Source organism: Caloenas nicobarica, chromosome 2 (assembly GCF_036013445.1).
Source record: "Caloenas nicobarica isolate bCalNic1 chromosome 2, bCalNic1.hap1, whole genome shotgun sequence".
Taxonomy (NCBI): domain Eukaryota; kingdom Metazoa; phylum Chordata; class Aves; order Columbiformes; family Columbidae; genus Caloenas; species Caloenas nicobarica.
Window position 1 is genome coordinate 52,110,907 of NC_088246.1, and position 23,807 is coordinate 52,134,713.

A 23,807-nucleotide genomic window follows, 5' to 3' on the forward strand; every position below is an offset into this window, starting at 1 on the left:
GCACAAGCTAATAGTCCTCTCTGAGATTCCCTGAGAACTGTCATGTGTTAATGTAATTAAATAATTTCCAGACAAGGTGGGCATCCTTGTTGTTACCCAAATGCAGCTTTCATACTCCTTTGCGTTCAGGCTGGAAGACACCTACATGTCTGGCTTGCATTGCATACCTAAAACACCAATGAAAGCCTGCAGCTATGTAATCCCAAAGAGGTTATATGTGTACGGAACTGACTATGCAAAAATGCAGAACTTAGGTAATGTTTAGCATTTTGCACAAGTAATTACACACTTTACTCAGTACTCTTAAAAAATATCTCTCAGATCAGAGTGTTTTACACCCATCTTGCATAAGTGAGAGCCATAGAAGATTAGCATCAGGTTTTAAAATTTCATCCAAATTTTCTTTCTCATACTAGGTCCATGACAGAAATTGAAATAGGGTACTGGTATGTGATTGTTTACTCAGGAAACATTGGCCCAAGCAAGGGCAAGCGAAGGTTGTTGTACAAGTAGCATAAATTGTAAAACTATAAAAGCTTAAGTGATGATTATGCTGCAGTCAAGTGAGCATCACTTCCCTTACTTCAATATCACCATCACCTCATTTTGAAGTTTGCTATGGCCCAGCCCTGTATTTTTATTGGAAGCTTTCAAATGCAAATAAATAACAAGTATGTAATACATGCCTGATTTTGGCTTGCTGCAAACAGATTTAATGCACTTGTGATGCCACTGGCTGCTAATAAACCTGCTATAACATTCACCTGAGGCAGCTCTATCAATAGAGAGGACAGTACATAAATTTTACTATTCATAATTTATTTCTGCAGAGTTAAAGACTCCGGAGTCAAATCTTAGGAAAAAACACTACTGAACTTTGGAAAAACCTGAAACTAAGGTTGTTCTGCACCCAATACTTACTTCAACACTTCAGTGAAAAATCATTTATTGGGATTGAAAAAACCCTAAACCAAGAACAAAAGGCTTTAAGAAACCTGTGAGATAAATCACCTGTGTCTTTCATATTTCCTTCCTCTGTAAGGAAGGCTAAAAGTTGGCTTTCATTTAATAAAAATAAAAAATACATTCCCACAAGCACAAGATTTTCTAGACTCATGATAACATCAGAAGTCTTCACAACATTGACACATCAGAAACATGAACCCTTGACATCAAATCCAGGATGTTCCTGTGGTTTGAAATTAGAGTCAGGAAAAAAAAAATACAGTTTCTAGTTACAAGCATTTTATCAGTCACACAGACTCTCAGTGAGTGCATGCACTAACCCTGTAGGCAAGGTAGAGATAAGCACAATAGCTAAACCTTAGAGCTTGATTAACCTTTTTTTTTCCAGTATCATCCAGCACAATCTCCATCTTCCTCAGAGCTACCGAATGTTCAGGCTTCAAGGGATCACGAAGCTCTCACAAACCACAGCTTATCAGCACTTCCCCTGTCCCTAATTCCCCTATACTACAACTCTTTAGCTGCTATAACCAGAAAACAGGAAGCAGCAAAAGGACAGCTGTTGAAATTCATACCTCGTGTTAACTAGGTGCCACCGCTTTTGATGTGAACGGGAACTGCAGTTGCCCTCACTAAGTCTTTATTTGACTTCAGCATTGGAAGCATGAAACTCTCTTCTACAATTTTGTTTTAAGAACTTCCCATGGAAGTTGGGAAGATATCAGTGATCTGAGCTGTTTTATAGTCCCTAGCTTTGCAATTACAAAAGATAATCTTCTACCCTGCGAAGAGCAATTAATTCAGGCTCTTGACTGCTCCCTGATGTCTAGAAACTCTTTTTCCCTTGCCTCTCCAGCTTGCCTATATTAGCAGTTAGCGTGGCTTGGTAAGAGTGGATCTAGAGAAGGAAACAGGGGCTGTTGAGCACCCAGCACACACACTTCAGGACACAGAGTACTCTGAACCAGACCAGCCTGCTTGTCCTGAGTGCATTGGGTGCACACCTGGAGCACAAGCAAAGCCCCATGTGATGCAGCCTGCACCACAACAATGACCAAAGTGGGGTGAGCAGCATCAACTGGGAGATTGCTTTGAAATTGCACTCCCGAATCAAACTGAAATGCTAGGATAGGTGCTCCCTATGCCATCATCATTTATCCGGTGCAGCAGCTTCATCATACCTTCTCACCATTCACAGCTCAGGGAAAGCCTCACTCCCTCCACATGCTACACACAAATGCTTCATTCCCTTTCCTGAAGCTCCCTTTTTAGTGATCTCGGCGTGAATGGTGGTTACTAGGAGGACAAACTGTTTATTATATTACACTACATTATACTAGTTTGCTTGAGCCATCAACTTTGGCATTCAGAGCAACCCTCATGGTGTCTGCCCACATCAGCTTATTTCCCAACATGGATGGTGTTATTCCCTTCTCAGGCACTACGAACCACCCTTGCCAGGAGCACAGGCTCCTCTGCAGCGAGGGGCCCATAGCAAGATAATTTGTATAAATTTCCACAATTAACTTTCCTCCAGGAGAAATAAACAAATGAACATGGCTTATCAAGTACTTTAGTGACAGACCATATAACCAAGCCCTCATTTTCAGACACCAGCTGTCTGCTGCATGGTGACCGTGCTACCAATTTAAAAAAAAAAAAAAATAAATAAAAAAAAAAATATATATATATAACTTGTTCTTTATCCCTTTCTTTACACTAGTGTTAACAATATCATTAGATGGATTACAAGTAATAGAGGGTATTAACCGAGTTGGAATGAACCATGAAGCCAGTTTGATTCCTGCAATTCTTACAAAATGTAGCTATTTTGTTTAGCTATGCAGGCGAAAAATGCTCTGTCAGCAGGTTTCGCTCTGCTGTGAGATAAACATTCATCTTCTGTAAGGAACAATTTCTTCCTCCTTTCAGCTTCTTAGAGCAAGTTTCCAAATTATTTGACTTTCATGTTATTATAAAAGAAGGACTTCAATGCATAGGGCCTGAATGATGTCGTGTAGCTTCACTAGAGAGCACGTCAGGTACATGGGCTATTACCAAAAGGGACTCAGACCAAAAGCCTTTCAAATAAGGGAAAGAACAAAAGTCTTGATGAATGGCATCTAATTCTACTCAGTACAGTCCATTTTCCGGGTCAAGGAGAATTCAATTTGTATTAGCAACCCTCAGAACATACTTCAGATGTTAAACTAGATTTGTTGAAGCACTGGATGTTACCAGGGTGTAAGCTAGACTGGGCTTTGGCTGTGCTGATTAAGGGCAAACAAGGAACCAGCTCAAACAGAAGTGTGTTCTTTTGTGTGAGCATGAAGGCTAATGATTTTCTTCTTGAAACCGAGGGATACAAAAGTAAGTGATATTTGACCACAGACAAGGGCGGATTTTTTTGTGTATTTGATTTGAAAATGCACTGCCTTGGCATTTTAAGGAGCAAAATAAGATTATGATGTGCCCAAAGTCAGTATGCGATTTCATAAATAATATGTGTGTTTGCCTGCTCGTAAGAGAAGCACCATGTCTTATAGCATTAACAAGATAAATAGATATTTCAAACACTTAAGGAATTGGTATTGTTTATTGGCAAAGCATCCGTGATAAAAATTGTGAGCAAAGCTGATTACTTTCCTACCTTCTTCTTTCTAAATAATAAACTGTACAATACTCTACTAGTACAAATTCAATTAGCTAAACTGACTTCAGTTGTTGCTGATTTATATGGTTTGAGAATATGGTTTTATCATGCATTTGTGTTTGCCTTAGCCAGCTTTCTTGGAAGCTGAATACTTCAAAGGATACGGATAAACAGGGAGTGTTCATTTTTGCAGAATCTGCTGTGTATTATATTCATGTATTTTCCCAAATAGATAGCACAGCTGGCATTAGAACAAATATGTTTGTTATGGTTGTAAAAAAATAAATCAAACTGTCTACTTGAATACTGTATTGGACTAGTCAAAGGGGAGACATTTTCCATAATACCTAACAATAACATTGTTAGTGATTTGTTTGGTACCTCCAACTACTCTGGTTGGCTCTTGCTCGTCTAACCATCATCCTCAGATTCTCCTCCCTGACTTATACTATTTTTAAAATCCACTCACCAATCCCCAAAACTATGTAGGCTATAAACCTTTTCAGGCAGGGCTCTTTCTGTGGTTTTCTTTCACATGTAGAGTCCTAAGTACAATGAAATGCTCTGATTTGCATGCTAGAGTGTAACAGCAAAAATCCCTGGAAGAGCCTCAGGGTTTGAAAGCATGAAATCTGAAGGGATGCTCAGTTGTCACTGCTCCCATGAATGTCACTGTGAATCACATGTTCTCAGCCCTCTCCTGATGTACTACATCCTTGGCAGCTCTGTGTTTACATCTCTAAATGGCAGACCTCTGAATTATCAAGAGGTATAGTCTGTGCGCGTAGCCAAACAGTGTATTTGCTTAGCAGATCTGTTCATTCTGTACAACTCTCTGGTTTGGGTTAAAGCAAACTGAAAAATTAATCTAGTTCTCAACAATTGCTCCTGCAGTTGGTTTTAAATTACCTACAGTTTTGGGTACATCTTATTCTAATATTGCAAGGAATCAGGATTAGCAAATATGTGAGAGAAATATGAAGAAAGTACTGAAAGTTTTAAGGCCTGAAAATATGAAAAAGTCTACCTTATCCTCTAAATTCCTTTCTAGATCTTCTAAATTCAGCATCAGATGCGACAGGAAAAAGTAACACAGTCCAGGGAGTGACAGATTTGAGGAAACACAAACAAATTATTAACTGTAACAACTGACATAAGTCTCAGGGAAATCCTTTTTTTTTTTTTGTCTCCATTATGTTCAGAACTGTCTACTTTGACTTATGCCATAAAAATAGTAAATTCTGTGACAGATATTCTGCAATTGTGACTTACCCTGAGTTCATATTGCCTTCCCTGCCAAATATTTTTTCGTATTAACTTCAAAACACTCACTGTCACTTAAACAGTCTAAAACAGCTTGTGAAAAGGAGGTAATATAAGCAACATAAACAAAATACTTGCATTCATGTCACATTCAGAAAATTTTAAGGCATTTCTATCAAAATCCAAGTAAAATCCCACCTGACATATTTAATAAAATTATCTATTGAGCCAAAACTCTCAAATTGTATATCTAACAGAATTTTTGTTGTTGTGTTTTTGAATAGCCCTTGTGTGTGCATGTGTGTATTCCTCTTTTTTCTCTTAATCAAGCTGTATTAAAAAGAGTATTCTGAAATGAGAAAAGTGCATATCAGAATTCTCTTCGTGAGAAATCTAGCCTCTGTTAGTATTTCTTCAAACTACATAGCAGGTTCGATTCAAGTTTAGTTTGGAGAAAATGCTTGTGATATCATTCAACCACAGTTTGTGTTCAGCCTGCTTCTGGTAGAGAGGAAAAACAGCGAATCTTCTCAAAGGTGGAGCATTTCAAGCTAACAACTCACAAAATCTTTCAGAGAAGCTTTACAATAGCTTTCCAAAGTTTATCATGAAAATGAGATTAACAATCTCAAAGTAAGATCTGCTGGATTCATTGTGATGAGCTCAATGACTGTAAAATCTTCCTCCTCCGTGAACACGTGCATAAAGCAAAACACATTACAAATCAAACTAGGCAACACCTCATCCATGACCAAAGCCTGTTGCTTGTTTCATGTCGGGGTTGGAAAATGTTTTGTCTCTTTGATTTCATCTCCTTTCTCACCTAGCAAAAGAAGGGCTGCTCCTCTCAGGAGCAGCGTTAAAGACTATAAATCCCAGATTTATATCCAGGATTATATTCTCCCTGCTGCTAAACAGCTGTTCCAACGTGGGTGGCACCAGCTCTGGGAAATCTTTCATAATTCAGGTTATGAAAGGTGGCTGGTGGAACAACCAGCTGCAAACCTCTGTGTGGCTCCTACCTCTCTTTCATGGTCTGGCAACTGAATTGTCTCCAGTCTTTTCTCCTGAAACCAACAGGAAAGATCACAAAGAAAGCAAGGGATGGGTAGGAATAGTCCTTTAATTTTTTTAAAATCCCCTTGTACTTTCAATTTCAAGATTGTTATGTGGTTACAGCACCTTGTTTTGTACTTTGGGTTTTACCTGAGGCATCTGGTTGCTATGCAGCCCGTCATCTCCATACTTTGTCCCCATTGGGATGAGGCACACATGTGGCCCTCTCCTACCTCTTGACATAGAAGGAATTTGGACTCATCTCTCAGGTCCCTTCTGGGAATCTTGCATTTTACTGCCCTCTTTGGATATCTTTTTTCCATTTCAGTTTCTAAATGGAACAGTGATTTCCCTTTGGTAACTCCCGATTTAGTAATTTACTGATCTTTGCTGTGGTGGAAGTGCCAATATGAAATTTGAAGATTAAAAGTCTGTATTTCAGAGTAACATAAATCCAGGCAGCCCTGCTGAGGTGAAAGAAGCTACACTGGTATCTATCTGTTAGGAGTCTTCAATAATAACAATAATAATAATAACAACAAGGCCTGAGTTTTGCTTCTTTTCCTTCTCATGAATAATTTGCAGTGAATGTGATTGCAAATGTAAGATTAATCATCTCTGATTGTATCTCATGTCTGTCCATCTATGAAGTGTGAGTAATTACTTTCCACTACTGATCGCAGGAGAAATTAAAGCTCAATATGACCCCCTTGGACCTTTTTATAAAAACAACCAACCAACCAAAAAAACCAGTGTTCTGCTAAAAAGTACTGGTCTACTTACAGCAATATTTCCACAAATTTATTTTACTCATTTGGTTTTGGTCCTTTTTTTTTGTTTGTTTCTTGTTTTATTAACAGAGCTTTTTAAAGATACTTTAAATGGTAGTGTGTTTCTTGAAGCAAATATGGAAATACATCTGGCAGGGAGGCAAATACTAACCAAGGGCAAATTAACATCAGCACCAGATCCCACATACTGTATAATCACATTTGTACCATCTTAAAACAAAAAGGTAGACTGAGATCTAGTGGGGGTTGTTATAGTTAATATTCTGTCAGTGTTTCCACTCCTACTTCTGGGGTTCCAAACTTAGGCTTTGCAATGAAAACATATAAGTGCTCAGCTCTACAACAAAGTTTTTGTCAGTGGGCCAAATCCTAAGGTCTTTGCTTACTGCTAACTCTCGCTGACTTCAGCAAGCATGTTTCCTGAGTAAAGGCTTGGGGTTTGGCTGGGTTGTTGTTTTGTTTTGTAACTTTTTTTTAAAAAAAACCTATTTTACACTGTGCATTGAAAACAAAAGGCTTTCTGCATGCAGCATGAAAAAACACCTGGCCACATTCAGCATTGGGCTGACTATTCAACTCTTACAATTCCCCTCTCTTTTTTAATACCACCTCTGTCAATCTCTGCTCCTTCACAACCAAATACAGATAGATCAAGGAGGACACCTATGCCTCTTACTTCTTTTGTCTTTCCTGGACACTTGTTTCAATTTTTACTTGGTGTGAATTAATTCTGCCCAAACTTCTCACTTAGCTGCTCTGCTTTAACTCTGAGATGATGTTACCTCATTTTCCAATCAACCAGAACAACAATGCCAGAATTTGGATTCTATATGGCTTATGTCTTGGTGTGGAGCCATGTCACTGCCTTGGTACCGCTGGCCTGGAGCTCGGGGTCTGGGGGAAGTGCTGGCAGCACAGGCTGAGGAGAGGTAGTTGATTTCTCTGTGCTCCTCCATGCTTCACCCGAGTCCCCACCAAGTTTCCTCAATCTCGTGTTTCCACTTCTAAAGTTCTATGGCAGCTACTAGATACATGATAAGTGCCCCGCCAATTAAAATTTTTTCCTACCTCGATAACATCTTCCGTGTTGTTTGTTCTGCATCCACTTTCTTGCTGTTCCCCATGGCAGAGATCTGTTTATTTCCAGAGCCAGTCCAGATATGGCACATTTTTTGTTAAAGCTCTTCTCAAAGTGCAACTTGTGGCATGCATTTATCCTGTTTAACACATCTACTCTAGTCATTTTCTAATTTTCAAACAGTACTTCCAAATCTTTTTGGGGAAAATTACGTCTGTAGTACCAGTTTCCAAGGAACCTGTTACTAGTACAGAAAGTTTCCATCTCAATATCACGTTAGTTATGACCAGCAAAAACTGCATTCAGTGTCCTACATAAAGATGTACCTTGATTATGATAACTGTCATATACGTGACATACAGTTACTTGACAATTTCTGGATGTGTTTGGAGGCCTAAAAACTGCTTCAAGAAGTTGACAATGTAAATACATGTATTTGGAGATGTTAATTGATGAGAGTTATTATGTATGAGATTTACCATACATTGTTGACTGTTTTTGCCTCGGGCTAATCCATTTCTTTTGTATTTTTCCTAAACCTCCAAGCTGCTAAACATTTTTAGCCAGCTATTGTTTCAAGATCAATTATGCAAAATAAAAACTTTATTTTTATCCTCACCAGCTGCACAACTTTCCTCTTCAAATTACCTCCATCAAAGTTTCAAGATTAAAATGACTGTCTGAACTGCAAAAATGTGTTTTTACACTGAGTTAACTTAATGTAAAAAAATGGTTACAAACAGAATACCACAAAAAGAAAGGCAGAGAATTTAAAACTATAACTCTTTCTGAAGAACTACTTTTTTTTTTCTGAATGCTAAAAGAGGCTTTTAACTCCCTCAGAATCCTCTACAGTTAAACTGTTGCTAATGTAAAATTGCACACAAACATCTAATAATTTAAAAAAAAAAAAAAAGAAGAAAGAAAAAAGCGTGCAACACTGTCATGAGGTTGTGCTCACCTAACAAATGAAGCATGTCCAAATTTTGTATTTTTTGTGTTGAGAGAGAAAAGAGCTCTTGGTATTGACATAAAATACCAACAGATTTAATAGGTGTTACTTGGATAAGAAAGTGAGGGATCTTGAATCAGTGAAATACTGTGATGCTTTGTGTGACAAAAATAACAGCGGTGACTTCAACAGGAGCAGCATATTGCATGAGGCTGCGTGAGGGATGCAGGCAGGCAGAAGAGCAGGGGAACAGAAGAAGAAAGCGGAGAAGAAAGGCAAGGTAGGACAGAGAGGGTTTCAAAGACCATGAATAGTAATCCTGTGTAAAAGGGGGAATTTCCATGAATTGCCTCACTTTGCCTAGACCATTCTAATGTCAGAGTAGGTACAATTCTCGGTACCAGCAGAGTAGTGCTGACTTATAAGGAGTGTGGCATATTACAGCAGAGCTACTGGCCACTGCTGAGCTGAAGAGCAAGTGCAGTGCTAAGTTCTGAGATTTATATCCATTTTCTCCTGTCAGCATTTTTTTATATATATACAGTGGTGGCTATGAGTATGATTGTGCTGGAGGGATGATAACTCATGGAAAGGAGATTTTTTTCCTAGAACTCAGCAGCTGCTAGTAAAGACCAAATTACATTACCTCTATTGCTACTTGAGGAATATTGTATTTATTGCAGTGTGACCTCTACAGTGCCAGAAAAAAATAGGTTAGTTTTCTCATCTTGTTTAAAAAAGCTCTGAGTTTTGTTTTGGTTTGGTTTGTTTGTTTGTTTTTTTTTTTTACTGGACTGAGTGGCTACTTCTTACAGCCAGCATCTGGTCGTTGTTCTTCTCAGAAGGAAATAATACTTAAGATTTTTTGTTTTAAAGCTTGGCTGTAATTTTTTGAACCTTTGTGAAATGTTTATAATTTACCTGCATCCTAGCAGGATTCAGGTAGGTCTATTACAGCTGTTGGCATTCATTTTAGCTTGGGTAATCTCTAAGGAATCATTTGTCCAGAGCATTTTTCTTGGATACCTGGCAGGAACTGCTAGAAAAGCCAGTGCTGCCAAAGGGCGGAATTGCAGCCCAGAGATGTCTGTGAGAGCCTAAGCTGCTGGGGAGACAGGAGCCCAAAAGCCCTTCACTGGCAGTGCAGTGGAAAAGGGATTCCTCAGTTACATTGGTCTTCAACTACCTACCCAGCAAGGAGCAGACTAAGAAGATGAGAGCTAAGAAGAAGGCTTCATTTCTTCCGCATAAGGAATGTTTTCTATTACCTTATTGCCTAGGTTTTATATTTATGTGTAGTTCCCTGCATGTACGTATAAAGAAAACGTGAGGTTACATCAAGAGATAAATAGGTATCCACACACAAGGAACAGGCCACGTAATACCAGGCAACGTAAGGAAACTAAAATGCAAATATAGGCATCTCTTTGTGAATAAAGTAAGCACAGCTTGGGTATAGGTGAAAGGGGAAGTGCAAACTGTAGGGTTTGCTTTTTTCCAAGTGTACTTATGGCATGAGTGCCAGCAACCACACACTGTTTATAAAAGGTCCTTCCCCCTAACAGAAGAACTACCATCCATTTTCTTAACAGGAATCTTTAAACTTGGCTAAGCTAGGAAATCTGAACATTTTTCTTGTAAAGGCAGACCTTGCATTGGCTCATTGTATCAGAGAGCCTGGTCCTGGATTAAAGCATTTGAGTGAGAATAGGAACGGAGAGGAAAGAGAGAAAGAAACATTGAAAGGCAGAGTGCAAGTGGGTGAGCTAGCAGAAGTTAACTGTTCATCTGGATCTTTACAGCCAGGAGGATGAAGTCCATTTGTCACTACAACTAACTACAGGAGACAGATCTAACTGCTGTGAACCTGCCAAAGACTCCTGTGTGCCCATACTTCATGAAACTAGTACATGATTAATCTTGTAGCTACAGTTTAATAGCAGCACTTCACATTTTGCAGCCTGGATAGCCTCACATTTTTCTCTCTTCTTGTCATAGGTGCATAACTTTCCATTATAGGGGTGGCTAGAAAACAGCGGTTCCGCTTAGCAAAAATTTTCAAAGTTTGAATGATTTTGTTCCACATTGACAGAAAAAACAACTGCAGCCTTTCAAAATGTCTTTGACAGAGCTGTGGGCAGAAGAGGGAAAAGTGAGACAGACTAACCTGCCAGGGAAACAGACGACTGACCACTTTTTGTAGGCAAGGTTCAAGAACTTGCTCTGACAGACTCATAGTGGTATTCACCCTACTTAAATTCGAGCTTTTAACTCAGCTGTAGCTGCCTACTATGGTCAGTGCAGTGCAAAAAAGATTTCCCCTCAGAGAAGCTAATTCAGAGCATGTAAGGCAGGCTTTTCCCCTAAATCATCTTTGATAAAAGAATTTCAGTCTGTGTTCCATTTATAACACAGGGAGACTGAACTACTAACTTAACCACTTAAAGCTGATCTCTAATTACAGGTGAGGCTCTTTAGACTGGAAATTTCACCCGCAACCAGGGAAAGCTTCCTGACAAAAGTTTACAGTTCAGAAAACTGAACATTTCCTCAGAAACAGAAGTTTTGACATTAAAAAAAAAAAGCACTTGACAAGCACACATTTCGCTGGAATGTTCATTACCAGAAATGTTTGGCAAATCATTACTAGTCACCTTATGTTTATTTGTAAAGAATTCATTAATTAGATAATTTGAATTAAAAGACGATGTATGAACATAAATGAGAAATGAGCTACATACACTTAAATAATATAAAAGGTATACTGCTGGACCCTTGAGTTAATTGATACTGGTTGACAATTTAACAGTAGGTACATTTTAAAAAGATGTGTGGACCTGAATGTCTTAACAACTGGATCCTCAATTTAACTGCACAGAAGTCAGCAGCACTCTGCCAAGTTTACCATGTTGAATTTTGCCTAGTATATTTTGTTTACTTGTGAGGACAGAGATGCCCAGTCCAAGGCTGTTTCTCACCCTGTATATGCACAAAGGCATATGAGGCTGGCTCAAGGTTTTCAGCTTCTCATTTCAATCCCAAGACATGTTTGTTTTGAGAATCACTACCACGGCATTTAAATTGGCAAGGAAAATGCTGGCAAATCAATAATGAACAGTGCACCTACATATGTGATGTTTGAGGAGGTTACTTGTATGCATCATGCCAGAAATCTGACTCTTGGTCAACAAAAGGTGATGCCTCCATTTACTATGCATAAGTAATGTTTGTAAAAACCAAACGAAGTTAAATATTGGGGTAATGGAGATGCAAGTCTAAGATCATATTCAACAATACTCGCTATAATGACCTGTCAGGTTGAATTTACTCTCTCACTTGAGCTGTGCCTCCATAGTGTGCATTTCTTTGTCCTACTCTGATGAATAAGCTAAGATTAAAAAAATTCTAAATGCTGATTTTAATAGCTTTGTGAATATCAGTTTACAGTATTTTGCTCTTTTCTGAATTAAACCTAATCATCAGTTACTCTAGGTCAGCTGCATTTTCCTTTTTTATTCAGAGCACTAGACTTCTAAAATTGTTAATAAAGCAGTGCATGTGTAGCATTTTAATAAAGCTTTAAATGGCACTCAGAAATGGAGCATATTATGTCTACAGAAAATAAAAGCATTCAAGTTGTTACTGTCACTCACCTAAAAGACTCTGTCTGCAATTCCATATTGAACTTGCAGCCTCCTGCGGCTGGGAAACACCTCCCTCTCACAATGGTATTTTTAAGTTTCACCATTGCAGCCACTTCCATTTGACAGTGCTTAGCAAACTACTCCCATCAGTTAAAAACAGGTCAGCTAAGAAAAGTTGACCTGTCAATTGGAAAACTTCTATGAGTGCCTAGCACATTTATGCAAGAGTAAAGATATGAGACTCATTTTTTAAAATAAATAAGATAATATGCAAGACATTTGTCATATTTAACTGTTGATGGCAAAGGCACAAGAAGTCTGCTCTTCCGACACCCATTGTAAATACGTTTTGCAAGGTTCCTGAGTTGTATTCCCTGACAAGGAACATATATTTTATCAGTTGGTCTACCGAATCAAGGGAGTTTCCTTGAGCAGAGGCATATGTCAAAAGAAAACATGGTCAAGTTATTTCAGTCATTCATTCACACATAGATTTCTCATTTTCATAGATGGTTCTCTTTACTAATGAACACACAAAGTTTGCTTATGCTTCAGCTAGAATAGATATTCACTTGCCTGGAAAAGGTAGTGCTCATATAACACCAAGTGACCATTTGCCTATGCAACTGGAAGTTGTGCAGGACTGAATAATGAGTCAAGAATATTCAGCTCATGTGCTCACATCTGAAAGATTAGTCCTCTGTCTGACAAAAATGAGCATTAATTTATGAAATATACAATCTTCTCCCTATCAAGAGTATATAGCAATGGCTCAGGTAGGCAATAGGAGAAATGCTCATCATGAAAGGAATTACAGTCTTCTATTTGGTGATTATGATTCACTTCAATTTAAATTAAATAAAGTGTAAAGGAATAATGAACCTCTAAGCCAAGTTTTGGATTTCAAGAGGATAGCCTTTGATGTGCTATGCTTCCTTGAAGACATTCCAAGCCTTCAGCACTCTTGGCTCCCTGTATTTTAGACCATATCACACTTTGGAGCGTGACACAAAAGGACCCAAGCTAATGTCTGTCTAAAGGTATGAAAGTCTTACCATTGGTCCAGAAAGCAGTACAGCTGTGTAAGCAGGTCACTGTATCTGCTAACGAGTGCTGGCTCTCAGCAGGTACCGAGTGTTGATGAACCCACATGACCACGGGTTGTGAACCAGCCTTGGCCTTTGCTAGCCTTGAGGTATCAGGTTATAGACATGCTTCACTGATAAAGACGACTCATCAGAAATGGTCAGATACTTGGATGTGTAAGAGGCATAGAATTTCTGTAATTATTACCTGGAATATGAAATTAAAAGAAATAAAAAGATTCTGTGAATGCGTGCTCCTGGCAAACTACATGAAAAGAGGTGCCTCAAAAAGAAAATTGGAATAAGAAAAGAGTCCATAATAATGGTGGGGATGGGAAAAAGAGAAAGAAAAAGAGAAAAAAAACCCCTGTTATGCAAATAAAACTGGAGGTTTCAAGCAGAGCTCCTTAGGTCTAATTGTCAAGAAAAGCTGAGCGAGTCTTTGCAAAACGTATTTAAGGAAATGTCAATGGATTGATTCAGGCTAAGGAAAGCAAAAGAAGAAACAGGCTGTGGTACAGTAAGGGTGGGATAAAAGGCTGGCTCAGAACTTAACAAACACTTCTTACTTTCTTCCCAGAACAATGAACTTGGGGCAAAGTAATAGGAATAATAGGAAAGAGGTTGCAGAAATGGATGGTATGACATTAAAAAAACAGTTCAATGTACTTGCTGAGGTGAAAAGGAGAAAAGAAACCAGTTAAGCTCCTTTATGAATTTTTACTTTGGAAGTCTAGGAACAAGTTTTCTTAACAAGCTTTATCAAGTCAGAAGTGATACAAAGTAAAATAGAAGTCTGTTTCAAGAAGTGGGAAAAATGATTCCAGCAAATACAGATTTGTAGCTCTGACTTCAATAGTGCTTGGCAGGAAAAAAAAAAAAAAAAAAACGGTAGATCCAGCTAGACCAGTTATGTTGGATAAGATGAACAATTTTTTAGACAAAGAAAATGTTTTAGGTCAAAGGTACATTCTGTCTATTTGGACTTCATTAAAATTATTGAGTATGCTACCAAAAAGGAATCTATTATCCAAGACTGAAAAGAAAGGAAACAGTGAAGAAATTTTAAGACAAGTTCAAAGTTCAAGACTGTCACTGTTGAAAGAAGTACTAGGTTGAAGGAAGGTCCTTAGGTAGAGTTCTTCAAAGAACAACACTGGCCTAGTCTTAGGGTCAGTCTCACTCCCTGTATTTTTATTTCTGAGTTTGATGCAAAGATTAGGCATGCCATAAGGCCATTTCTCTCTGACATGAAGCCAGAAGAATTGTCAAAACTGAGGATGCCTGGGGCTTGAGGAATGAAGTAATGGAAAAGCGATGAAATTCAGCTGTGCAAGCTTGTCCACCTGAGACCTGATCCAAACCACTTTAGATGAGGATAGACAAATCTATCCTATCCACTGGATATGACAAAGAAACAGAATGGCATCCTCTGATTGACCAAGAGGTGACTAGGAGACACAAACAGGATGCAGTAATGATCTTAACAAGTATCAGAGACACAGTTTCTGTAAAAGTTAGTGAAGCATTAGTGATACTGTGGAAGACCTCATGCAGAATACTGTGCACAGATTCAGTCACCCTTTTTCAAGAAAGATTATCCAAACCTGAAGACGTGCACATATCTGCTACTGGAATGAGATGAAGAATGGAGAGTTTATCTTATGTCAGCCTGGCTTGTTTAATCTAGATAATAAAAGGCTAGGAAGAGATATGAAAGTCTATTCTTACATGATGGAAATCTGCACTGAGAATGGAAAAGAGACGTTTAAGCCAAACCAACATTATCAAAATTACAATGCCACACAAGCTGGCCAGAAATTAACTTATACTGGAATTAGAAGGGGTGAGGGACAGAGGGCATCCCTCAGCCATTAGAGCATCCAGGTGTTGGGAGACATTTTTAAAAGGAGAAGTAGTAAAACCTGAATTCAACAGGATTACATTATGAAAAAGAATACCGCATAAGACACGGAGATGGTGTGACTGGCCTGTCTTCCAGCTTTGAAAACAGTGTGTTTTGTTTCAGTGAAAATTTGTGCTTTTTAGTAAATCCATTTTTTATCACACCAGATTTCAGTCATCTTTACTCATTGAAAGGTAACAGGCATTTTCCTCATTTTGGCAAGGTAGAAACTGTGGATAGAAGAGCATGAACTGATCACATTTCTATTTTGCCTTAGATTTCTTAATGCACCTAGGAACTGATGTGACATATAAATCAAAAAAAAAAAAAAAAAAAAAAACAGAGTTTTTTAATTTGAAAACAAGTAAGAAAAAAGGTCAAAAAATATGTAAATACAAGAAGTCTGCTCCAGAAATTATTGATAGGGTAGAATATTACTTGCTTGCTCTTAATGAAATCTTCCTGTACATAATTTAACACTTTATCAAAACATATAAAAATGCTCAAGCTCATTTCTTTCCCTTAGTCTTACCTTCACAGTATATACTCACCATTTTATGCAGAGGCATGGAGGTAAGATTAAGAAGGAGAACTATTTTTTTCTTCCCCTTTCACAGGATCTTTTTTAGGCTGTTTGGTATTCCTTTGAGACTACAGCAGTAGTTTACATACTGGATATTTATCACTGGTGTGGAGGGTGAAACACTAACTGTACACCATACTCCCTGCCGTTTTAAAATATTAATTGATGAGTAACGATCTATGGAGCCTCATAAAGTATTAACTCTTCAAGCAGGGAAGATGTCTGCTTAACAGCATAGCACAAATCCTACATGATTTAAATCCCACATAATCCTATTAAAAATCCAGAGTTTTAAGCTGTTTACGTTAGTTCAGTATCTAATATTAACACCTGGTTTTGAAACCTCACGTAAGCATTATTACTCTATTGGACCAGCAGGACAGGGGAAAGTAAGTTCGATCTTTTTGACCGATGTAGGGATATACATAGATGAAATTTACATCTTGAACTTTAATGCTTAATCATTTTCTTGGCTTGCTGCTTTTCAGCAACTTCCATTTTATATATTACATATCAGGTTTGCTAGTGTTTGAACAATTGTGCTACATCTCCTGAATTGCCATAACTGAATTTGAAGATGATGGTCTACATTTCCCTGAATACTGGCCACTGGACAGTCAGTGTACGGAAGTGTCAGACTGAGACAGGCTTATTTATTTTGTGAAATACATAGTCCAGATACCATATGTATTTGGAGGTGTAGTTTATATTTTCCTTTTTAAAATTTTCTTCATTTTTCAGCTAATCAAATTACCTGAGCTGAGTGTAAGCAATGCATTAGGCCAATTAATCTGTAGTTTAGAGGAAAGCTTGAAGCTGTCACACCAAAGATGTGTGACTGCAGTACATCATAATTATAGCTGAACTTTATAAAAGCAGATGGAAATGGGCAAAGCTGTTAAAAAACTTTTGACTTTCACAGATATCCAAATACCTACAAATATCCAGATATCTACAAATCAGTAATTTTTACAGGCAATGGCAGGAACCTCTTCTGGGGGTGTATGAGAGAGCCTGACAGAGGTTCAACATACTTGAAATGCTGACCAAGCCCACTCTGGTACTTGTTCAAACGTCAGAGATGCTCAGGCCCCCCTGAAACTTAAAAATGGTAAGGGAATTTTCTAAGATGAACTTATTGTCTATGAAACCCCCCAGCCATTTACCACAATAAAGTGATAATGACTTGATTCATATCTAAGTAAATCAGCAGGTAGGCTCTTTCCTCTTCATATAGAAATGTCAATTAAATATAAGAAGAACAAAGATAACAGAGTTATGTTCCACCTATGCCAAAACATAAAGAAATATAGCCAAATGTAGGAATCTTTTCTTTAGACACATATTCCCTCAAATTTTATTTTTCTTTACTAAATTCCAAGGTACCTTTATATGAAACATCAGAAATATGATCTCTGATTGCTGCCACTAGATTTCTGCTTATATTGCTAAGTAAGTGATTGTACAAGTGTGCAGTGTCTTTAATTGCTACCACCAGGAAGAAATTTTCCCTTAGGATTCATTAGCTAATGACTTCCTCCCTCACTGAATTATAAATCTTTAAAAGCCTTTGGCAAACTGATCATTTGCCTTCTTGGAAGTCAGATGTGAAGGACCCAAACAGGTGGGAGCTGTAACTACAAATATACAAATGTAATAGAATTAGCAATTCCATGTATTTCTATGATACCCTCATAAAATTATTCTCTTAATAAACTTTAAGTATCTACTCAAGTCATACTTAGGTGCGAAGTAAATGTTTCTTTTCAACAGTGAACAGATTAATTTAATAAATTAATGATTAGTTTTGCAGCTTTTTTAACCATTCAAGCTCTAGGGTTTTTAGCACAGTAGCAGTGTCTATAGTGCTACAGGATGGCCCAGTTACAGTGTGTTTTCTACCCTTTGGAGACCAATTTGAAGTTATATTAATGAGACAGCACACTAGAGGTGCTATGTGTAAACCACTTGAGGACACATAATCCAATGCACAATCACATTATATAACAATATATATACTATGCCAGAAGGCAACCATGTACTTAGAACTTTTAAATGGGTTTGCCCTTAGGGCCCAGGAGATGTGGTGAACTGAAAAGTGTTATTTGAGTTTCTTTGTTCTGAGCAGTTGTACTGAACTGCAGGTGCTAAGGTGTCCATGATGAGGAGCACATGCATGGGAGTATAGTCTTTGAGCTTTCAGCATTCACGTGTGCTTATCTGTAAATATGCTCCTAATCCACAGGAAAAGGTGGTGGGAGGCTCTAGTGTTTATTAAAGAGCTAGTTGCTTTCCTGTGGCAGGGGTGTGTGACTAACACGAGAGTCATTCTTCCAAATTTCAGTGACTTGGTAGCAGCCCGAAGTTCTGCTTCTCAAACTCACACCAGCTGGGAACTGCAGTGTCTCCTCTGTGCCACCTTCTGAGTAAAGTCTGGAGTGTGCTAGATAAAACTCTTTTTCTGGACTTTGGTACTACAAGGGACTGCGTGCCACAGTTGCCTACAATTACACAGGACTGGAAGCAAGCTTGCTACATTAGTTCTACCTCAGTTTTTCAAAATTGTTTTTCCGCTGGAATGTTTTCAAATGCATTTTGAAAGCTGCTATTATCCATGTTGTTTCGGTTCTATATTTGGAGTCATAATAATGTTTTACCACAGAAACAAATAATTGTGGGGTAATTAGGTACTGCACAAACTGTTCTGCAGTAACTGCAGCAGGCATGAACTTGTTAACCTATGCAACAGAGAGTACCTGAAGAAAGCGTGGCCCTCTGTGAATGACAGGATAGCTCCCTCAGCAGGGGACACCTTGACATAAAAGCTTGCCCACAGGCCCTTGGCACACTGACTTATGCCTTTGTCAAAGTCTTTAGCTTTTGAAAGATTTCAATTCTCTTGGAAAACAAAACCAGCACAAACAATATCTTTATGAAGTCACTGAGAATTTTTCCATCCTGCTGTTTACAAGGACCAAGAAAAGAAAGCTTATCTCATTACCCTAGTGATCAGAAGGTTCTTTTGACTCCATCTACTGAAATGACAATACAGCATACTTTCTGATCATATTTGCAGTTCTAAAATGTAAATACACAGATTCTATGTTTACTAAAAATATCTGTATGCAAGTAACAGCATCAAGTGTACAGTCATAGCTTTTGCCTATTCCAGTGTATTGCTTCAAATGCTCACAAGACTGGAAAAATTGATGATAATAACATCTGATTATAAACCAGTTTGTAGTCTATTTGTTCTCTGGCCAGATGTGCCTAATTCCTGTTGTCATCCTTGCAAGAGCATGGGCGCACCAACAGCCAGAAGGAGCCCTACATGCAGCACTTTCTCTCAGCTGAGGATTCGCGCTGGTCCGTTCGTCTTGGGCACAGTGCTCTGTGACCCAGCGGGAAAGTCTCTCGAGCACCATTGTAATGAAGTGCCTGACCATGTGAGGGGCACCCCGAACTCCACAGCCACTTTCCCGGCACTGAGTGAGGACCACAGCTGGGAGCACAGGGAACCTGCAGCCCAGCAGACCATGTGTACAGCCCAGCACACATGAGGTGCTGGTGCTGGGAGCACAGTGAAGACTCCAGTTGCTTTTGGGACCTCACCGAGGGGGTAGAGATTCCCGCTGGCCAAATAACAACTCAGCAATTCCAGAGAAGTGGTCTTGAGGAGGCTTTAGGTACCAATCAACTGGATCCTTTTAGAACCTGGTGTTAAACCAATAACCCATTTACTTTTCTTTTCCCATTTACTGGGAAGACTGCAGCAGACTGAATGTGTATAGCGAATAGTGTGAATAGCGTGTGCTATTGCTGCTGGGAGAACTCTTTTCTTTTAAAGAGGCTGTTTTACATAGGGAATACCTTAGCTCTCCTCCTTGGAGTATAGCATCTAATTAAAAAAAAAAAAAAAAATCCCAAAGCCCACATCAGAACTCTTCCCACACAGGCAGATAATTTCGACTCACTCTCCAGAAACCTAGCTGTTGCTGTGGAATAATGTCTTTTTACATTAGACCCAGACAGCCACTGCTTTTAAACTCAGGCCAGCACAAGCCTTCCCTTTCAAGCAGCTGTTTTGCTCATACAGTACCTCCTAAGGCTCTACCCAGCTGCAGGCTCCTAGTGACAAGGACCTCCCTATTTTTACATGTTTACACAGCACATAGTGTCACTACGAAGTTCACAGGAGGACCTGTCAGGTACTAGCATGCTATCAATCTTAAGTAATATGGGATCAGTAAGAGCACATTATCCAGGTAAGCTGCAAAGAACATCCGTTACGTAAGGTTACTACTTTTCTCCCTTTACCTCTCTATCTTCCAAGTAACATACTGGGCAGGAAGAAAAAACTTTTCATATGAAAGTCATTTAAAAATTCAGAGGCCATGCCATTTAAGCTGGAAGTTGGTTTTCAGTAATGTGAATTGAACCACATTTAAACATTAATAAATAAAAGGCTGTGGGAAAAAACCAACCAAACACACACACACAAAAATCCCAAAGAAACAAACAAAAAAGCCAAAAAAACAAACCTTTTCTGGGTGGTGTGCACAAGGATTATTGTGCCGAAACTGTCATTTACATCCTGTTTCAACTGCTGGCTCATTAAACAGAGAAAGTTCACTAATGGGTGTGCCAGAGAAGGTGAGACAGGTGAAACACCCCAAGCCCCTGGGCAATGTTCTCTTCTCTGAACCTGTGAGAAAAACCAATCTCTCCAACCATGAACAAAACCCTTTAAGTGATCTGATGCTTGGTCTGAAAATAGCTAACAACATCTACTGACATCAAACCCCTTCCTGAGCCTCACCACTCCCCCAGGCCCTTACTGAAATAAGCAGGAGAAAACACAAGCAAAAATCGCCCAAACCAAACCTCTTGAAAGGCAGATATTTCCCCAGTTCAGACTCCTGAGCTGCCCAGGTGACAGGGAGAATTCAGAAGTAGGAGTGTCAGAGTAGGCACCGCAATCAGAGGTGCCTCGTAGCACTCTACTGCTGATCCTGGTACAGAGCTCAAAATAAAAACCAAAGCAACACATCTTCTTTCAAAGCAAAGGAAGTGTTAAAAAAAAAAAAAAAAAGGAATAAGATATCTCATTCTCTGTGTACCTTTGATTCCTGGCTGGTAGTTGATGCTGGAGAGGGAGGCTGCTCTGTGCTCTCCACTTCATTCTCTTTCTCCACACTATCCACGCTGACTTCAGTCGTGCTGCTCGGAGGAATCATTTTACCTCTAAACCACTGCTACTATCAGGAAAAAAGCTACAGACCTTTCTCGCTTTTTTTCATTCAATGTCCTCTTTCTTCTCTGCTTTTGTAGAGCAAATGAACTCCGACCGCTTGGTTTCACTACATTTGCAAGACTAGAATTCTCTGGATTTTCTTTTTTTCCTTCTCCTCCTCTTCCCTCTCTTTCTCCTTTCCCTCCTTACTCCCTCCCCTCCCCTGTGCAATTCTGCTGCGAGGGGAGCAAGTTATCGCTGGCTCTGTAGGTCAGTGCCGTGCCGCCTTCTGCGTTTTCCCCGATCCTCCTCTTCTCCCCGCGAAGCCCGGAGGTGTGGAGCAGAGTCGTGACTGTCAGCCCTGCGATCAGAGGGGAGTGAGCCGAAGCAGAAAGCCCGAGCCACGCACACACACGCGGGGCACTGGAGGGAGGAGTTGTATTTCTAATGCTGGGAGCAGCTTTGGAGGAGCATGTGCTGTCATAGTAGTGAAAGAAAGTAATGCGCGCATGCACGCACACATGCACACAGAGAGGCAGGCAGGGTGGATGAGGTTTGGAAGCGGTTTACCTTTTAACAGGCTGGAGAAGGCAGAGTTTGGAGGGCAGCTTTATATTCTTACAAGTCTTTTCCCGAGGAAGGACTCTAGAAACAGAGGAGAAAAATGAGACTTCCCTTACTTTGCCCCAGAGAACATTATTTAAAATCCTAGCCACCCAGTGTCTCTAAATTTCCCGCCTTGCCTTACATCCCGGACTTGCTAGCAAGTGTCAGGACAGAGTCAGGGGAGAGTCACCTGTGGATCCACGTGTTCTTTGCTCCCCTCCCAGGCAGGGAAGCCCCGCTCTGAGCCATGTACACGCAATCTGGGTTGGCTGGAGCTATCGTGCATATCCTATACCTGTAGGTTGTCATAGCGATAACACTCCATTGGGCAGCAATAGAGCAGAGGCAGCCTTCGGCAAGAACCTGCTGGCTTCCTCCAGTGCTGTCATTCCCAAGGACATGGTAACCAACAGTCATGTTTGGGGCTGCAGTAGTGCTGGCAGAAGGACAGCACGACTTTGCTGGCTGGCTCAGATTGCTTTATATTGCTCGAGTATTTGCCTCTGATTTAAATCTGCTGCAAAGGTGCCTGCTGATTCAAGGTCTGTATTGTGAAAGGTTGAATGGATGCACTCCCCACTAGATATATGCTTTGCAGAGCAGGAGCCACTCCATATGGCTGGTGGAGACACCTTTTTCATTTAAAGAAAACAGAAAAAAGCAACCCAAACATGTTTCCAATCAGCAATACTTACATCCTGGAAAGTGAGAAGAAAAAAATTGTCGCTTAGTTGATCTATACTGGATTTACAGGTGTTTAGAGGTGATTTGCCAAGGTTTGAATCAGAGAGGAGCTTCAGTACCTTGTAGCTCTGGGAAAGGGTACCAGATTCCCTTCTGGTTCCATACCTTAGAAATACAGCTGCTACTTGGAGCTGCCTTGCAGGCCCCCTCCACTTCAAATAATCCATGCATGTAAATGAAGGCAAGTTTTCAAGATAGTAGGGGTTAAACAGATGAAAGCCAAAGCAGAAATTGCCCTACAGCCTCTGTATTCTTAATACTATGCAGGAGCCAGGGAGGAAACACAGCTTTTCTTTGAATCCCTGGTGAATTTTCAGGTCTGGCAGTTAGATTGGGAAAAAAGCTTTATTTATTTGAAACAGAGCGTATAGGATACCGAAATCTTTAACAGGCAATAAACATGAAATGCTGCGATGCTATTTGTACAGCTACTTCAGAGGAAAAGCGCATCTTAGGAGTCTGCCAGTAGAACCTATTATTTGGCCTGTAGTCGCTAACACCATTACAGAGATCAAAATGAGAGCTCTGGTTGCTGTTGAGGCAGCGTCATTGTCAACTGAGATTGAAGCAAGGAAATACAGAGCTCAGAGGGGCATATTTGGCAGATAAGTAAAAGAATTTATTTCCAAGAGTTCGATTTCTAAAATACAGCAGTGTCTTAGACTGTTCTCCTCAGAGCCAGTGGAATTCTCTAGGTACAAAGCTCATTTCTTCCACTCAGCAAGTGAGATTCAGGCTTCGTTGCAAAATTAGCTTCTTGGTAAGAAGCATGGACTGGATAGAGTCACAGTTTGGGAGAATTAGGGCAGCTGTGGGCACTGGAGATCCTGGCAGGGTGACAGCAATCGAATGCTCCAGCTCTGACAGAGGTACCTTCCCCTGATGGTCCAGCCCAGAACAGCCAAGTCAGGGCCAGGGCATGGGGTCTCCTTCTGCTAGTACTGTTCAGTGTGCCCAGCAATGCGACAGGTGAGAAGCATGAAACTAATTTTTTGTGCAGTTCCCCAGCAGTGTTGCGAATCACTCTTTCCTGTTTAGAGTCTCAAAACCATTTTTCTCTGGTGAACTTGTAGGTCACCTCTGAAACTGGCCTGGAGTGGCTGGTTAACAGTTAATGCTCGAACTGTTGTAAAATCCTGCACACATTTGTATGAAAAGCTTATAACGTCATGACTGTGTAAGTGACTATCATACCACTCTCTACTCCTTTTTTGTTGTTGTTGTCTTACCAAATTAGTACTGACACC

General features: G+C 39.6%; 1 protein-coding gene across 2 annotated transcripts in view; it reads right to left on the reverse strand.

Moving 5' to 3' along the window:
• STAC (SH3 and cysteine rich domain) overlaps positions 1-21,806 on the reverse strand; it is a 71,953-nt gene extending 50,147 nt beyond the window's left edge. Inside the window, exon 1 of one of the 2 annotated variants that reach the window (XM_065629348.1) lies at positions 21,781-21,806. Coding sequence is in view for 1 of the 2 variants with exons in the window: in XM_065629347.1 (XP_065485419.1) it covers positions 21,098-21,214 (117 nt within the window). In the remaining variant the exon portion in view is untranslated. Of the gene's footprint in view, positions 1-21,097; positions 21,215-21,780 lie in introns of those variants that run through there. The other variant, XM_065629347.1, reaches the window with a different exon arrangement.
• Between the last annotated feature and the right edge of the window lie 2,001 nt (positions 21,807-23,807).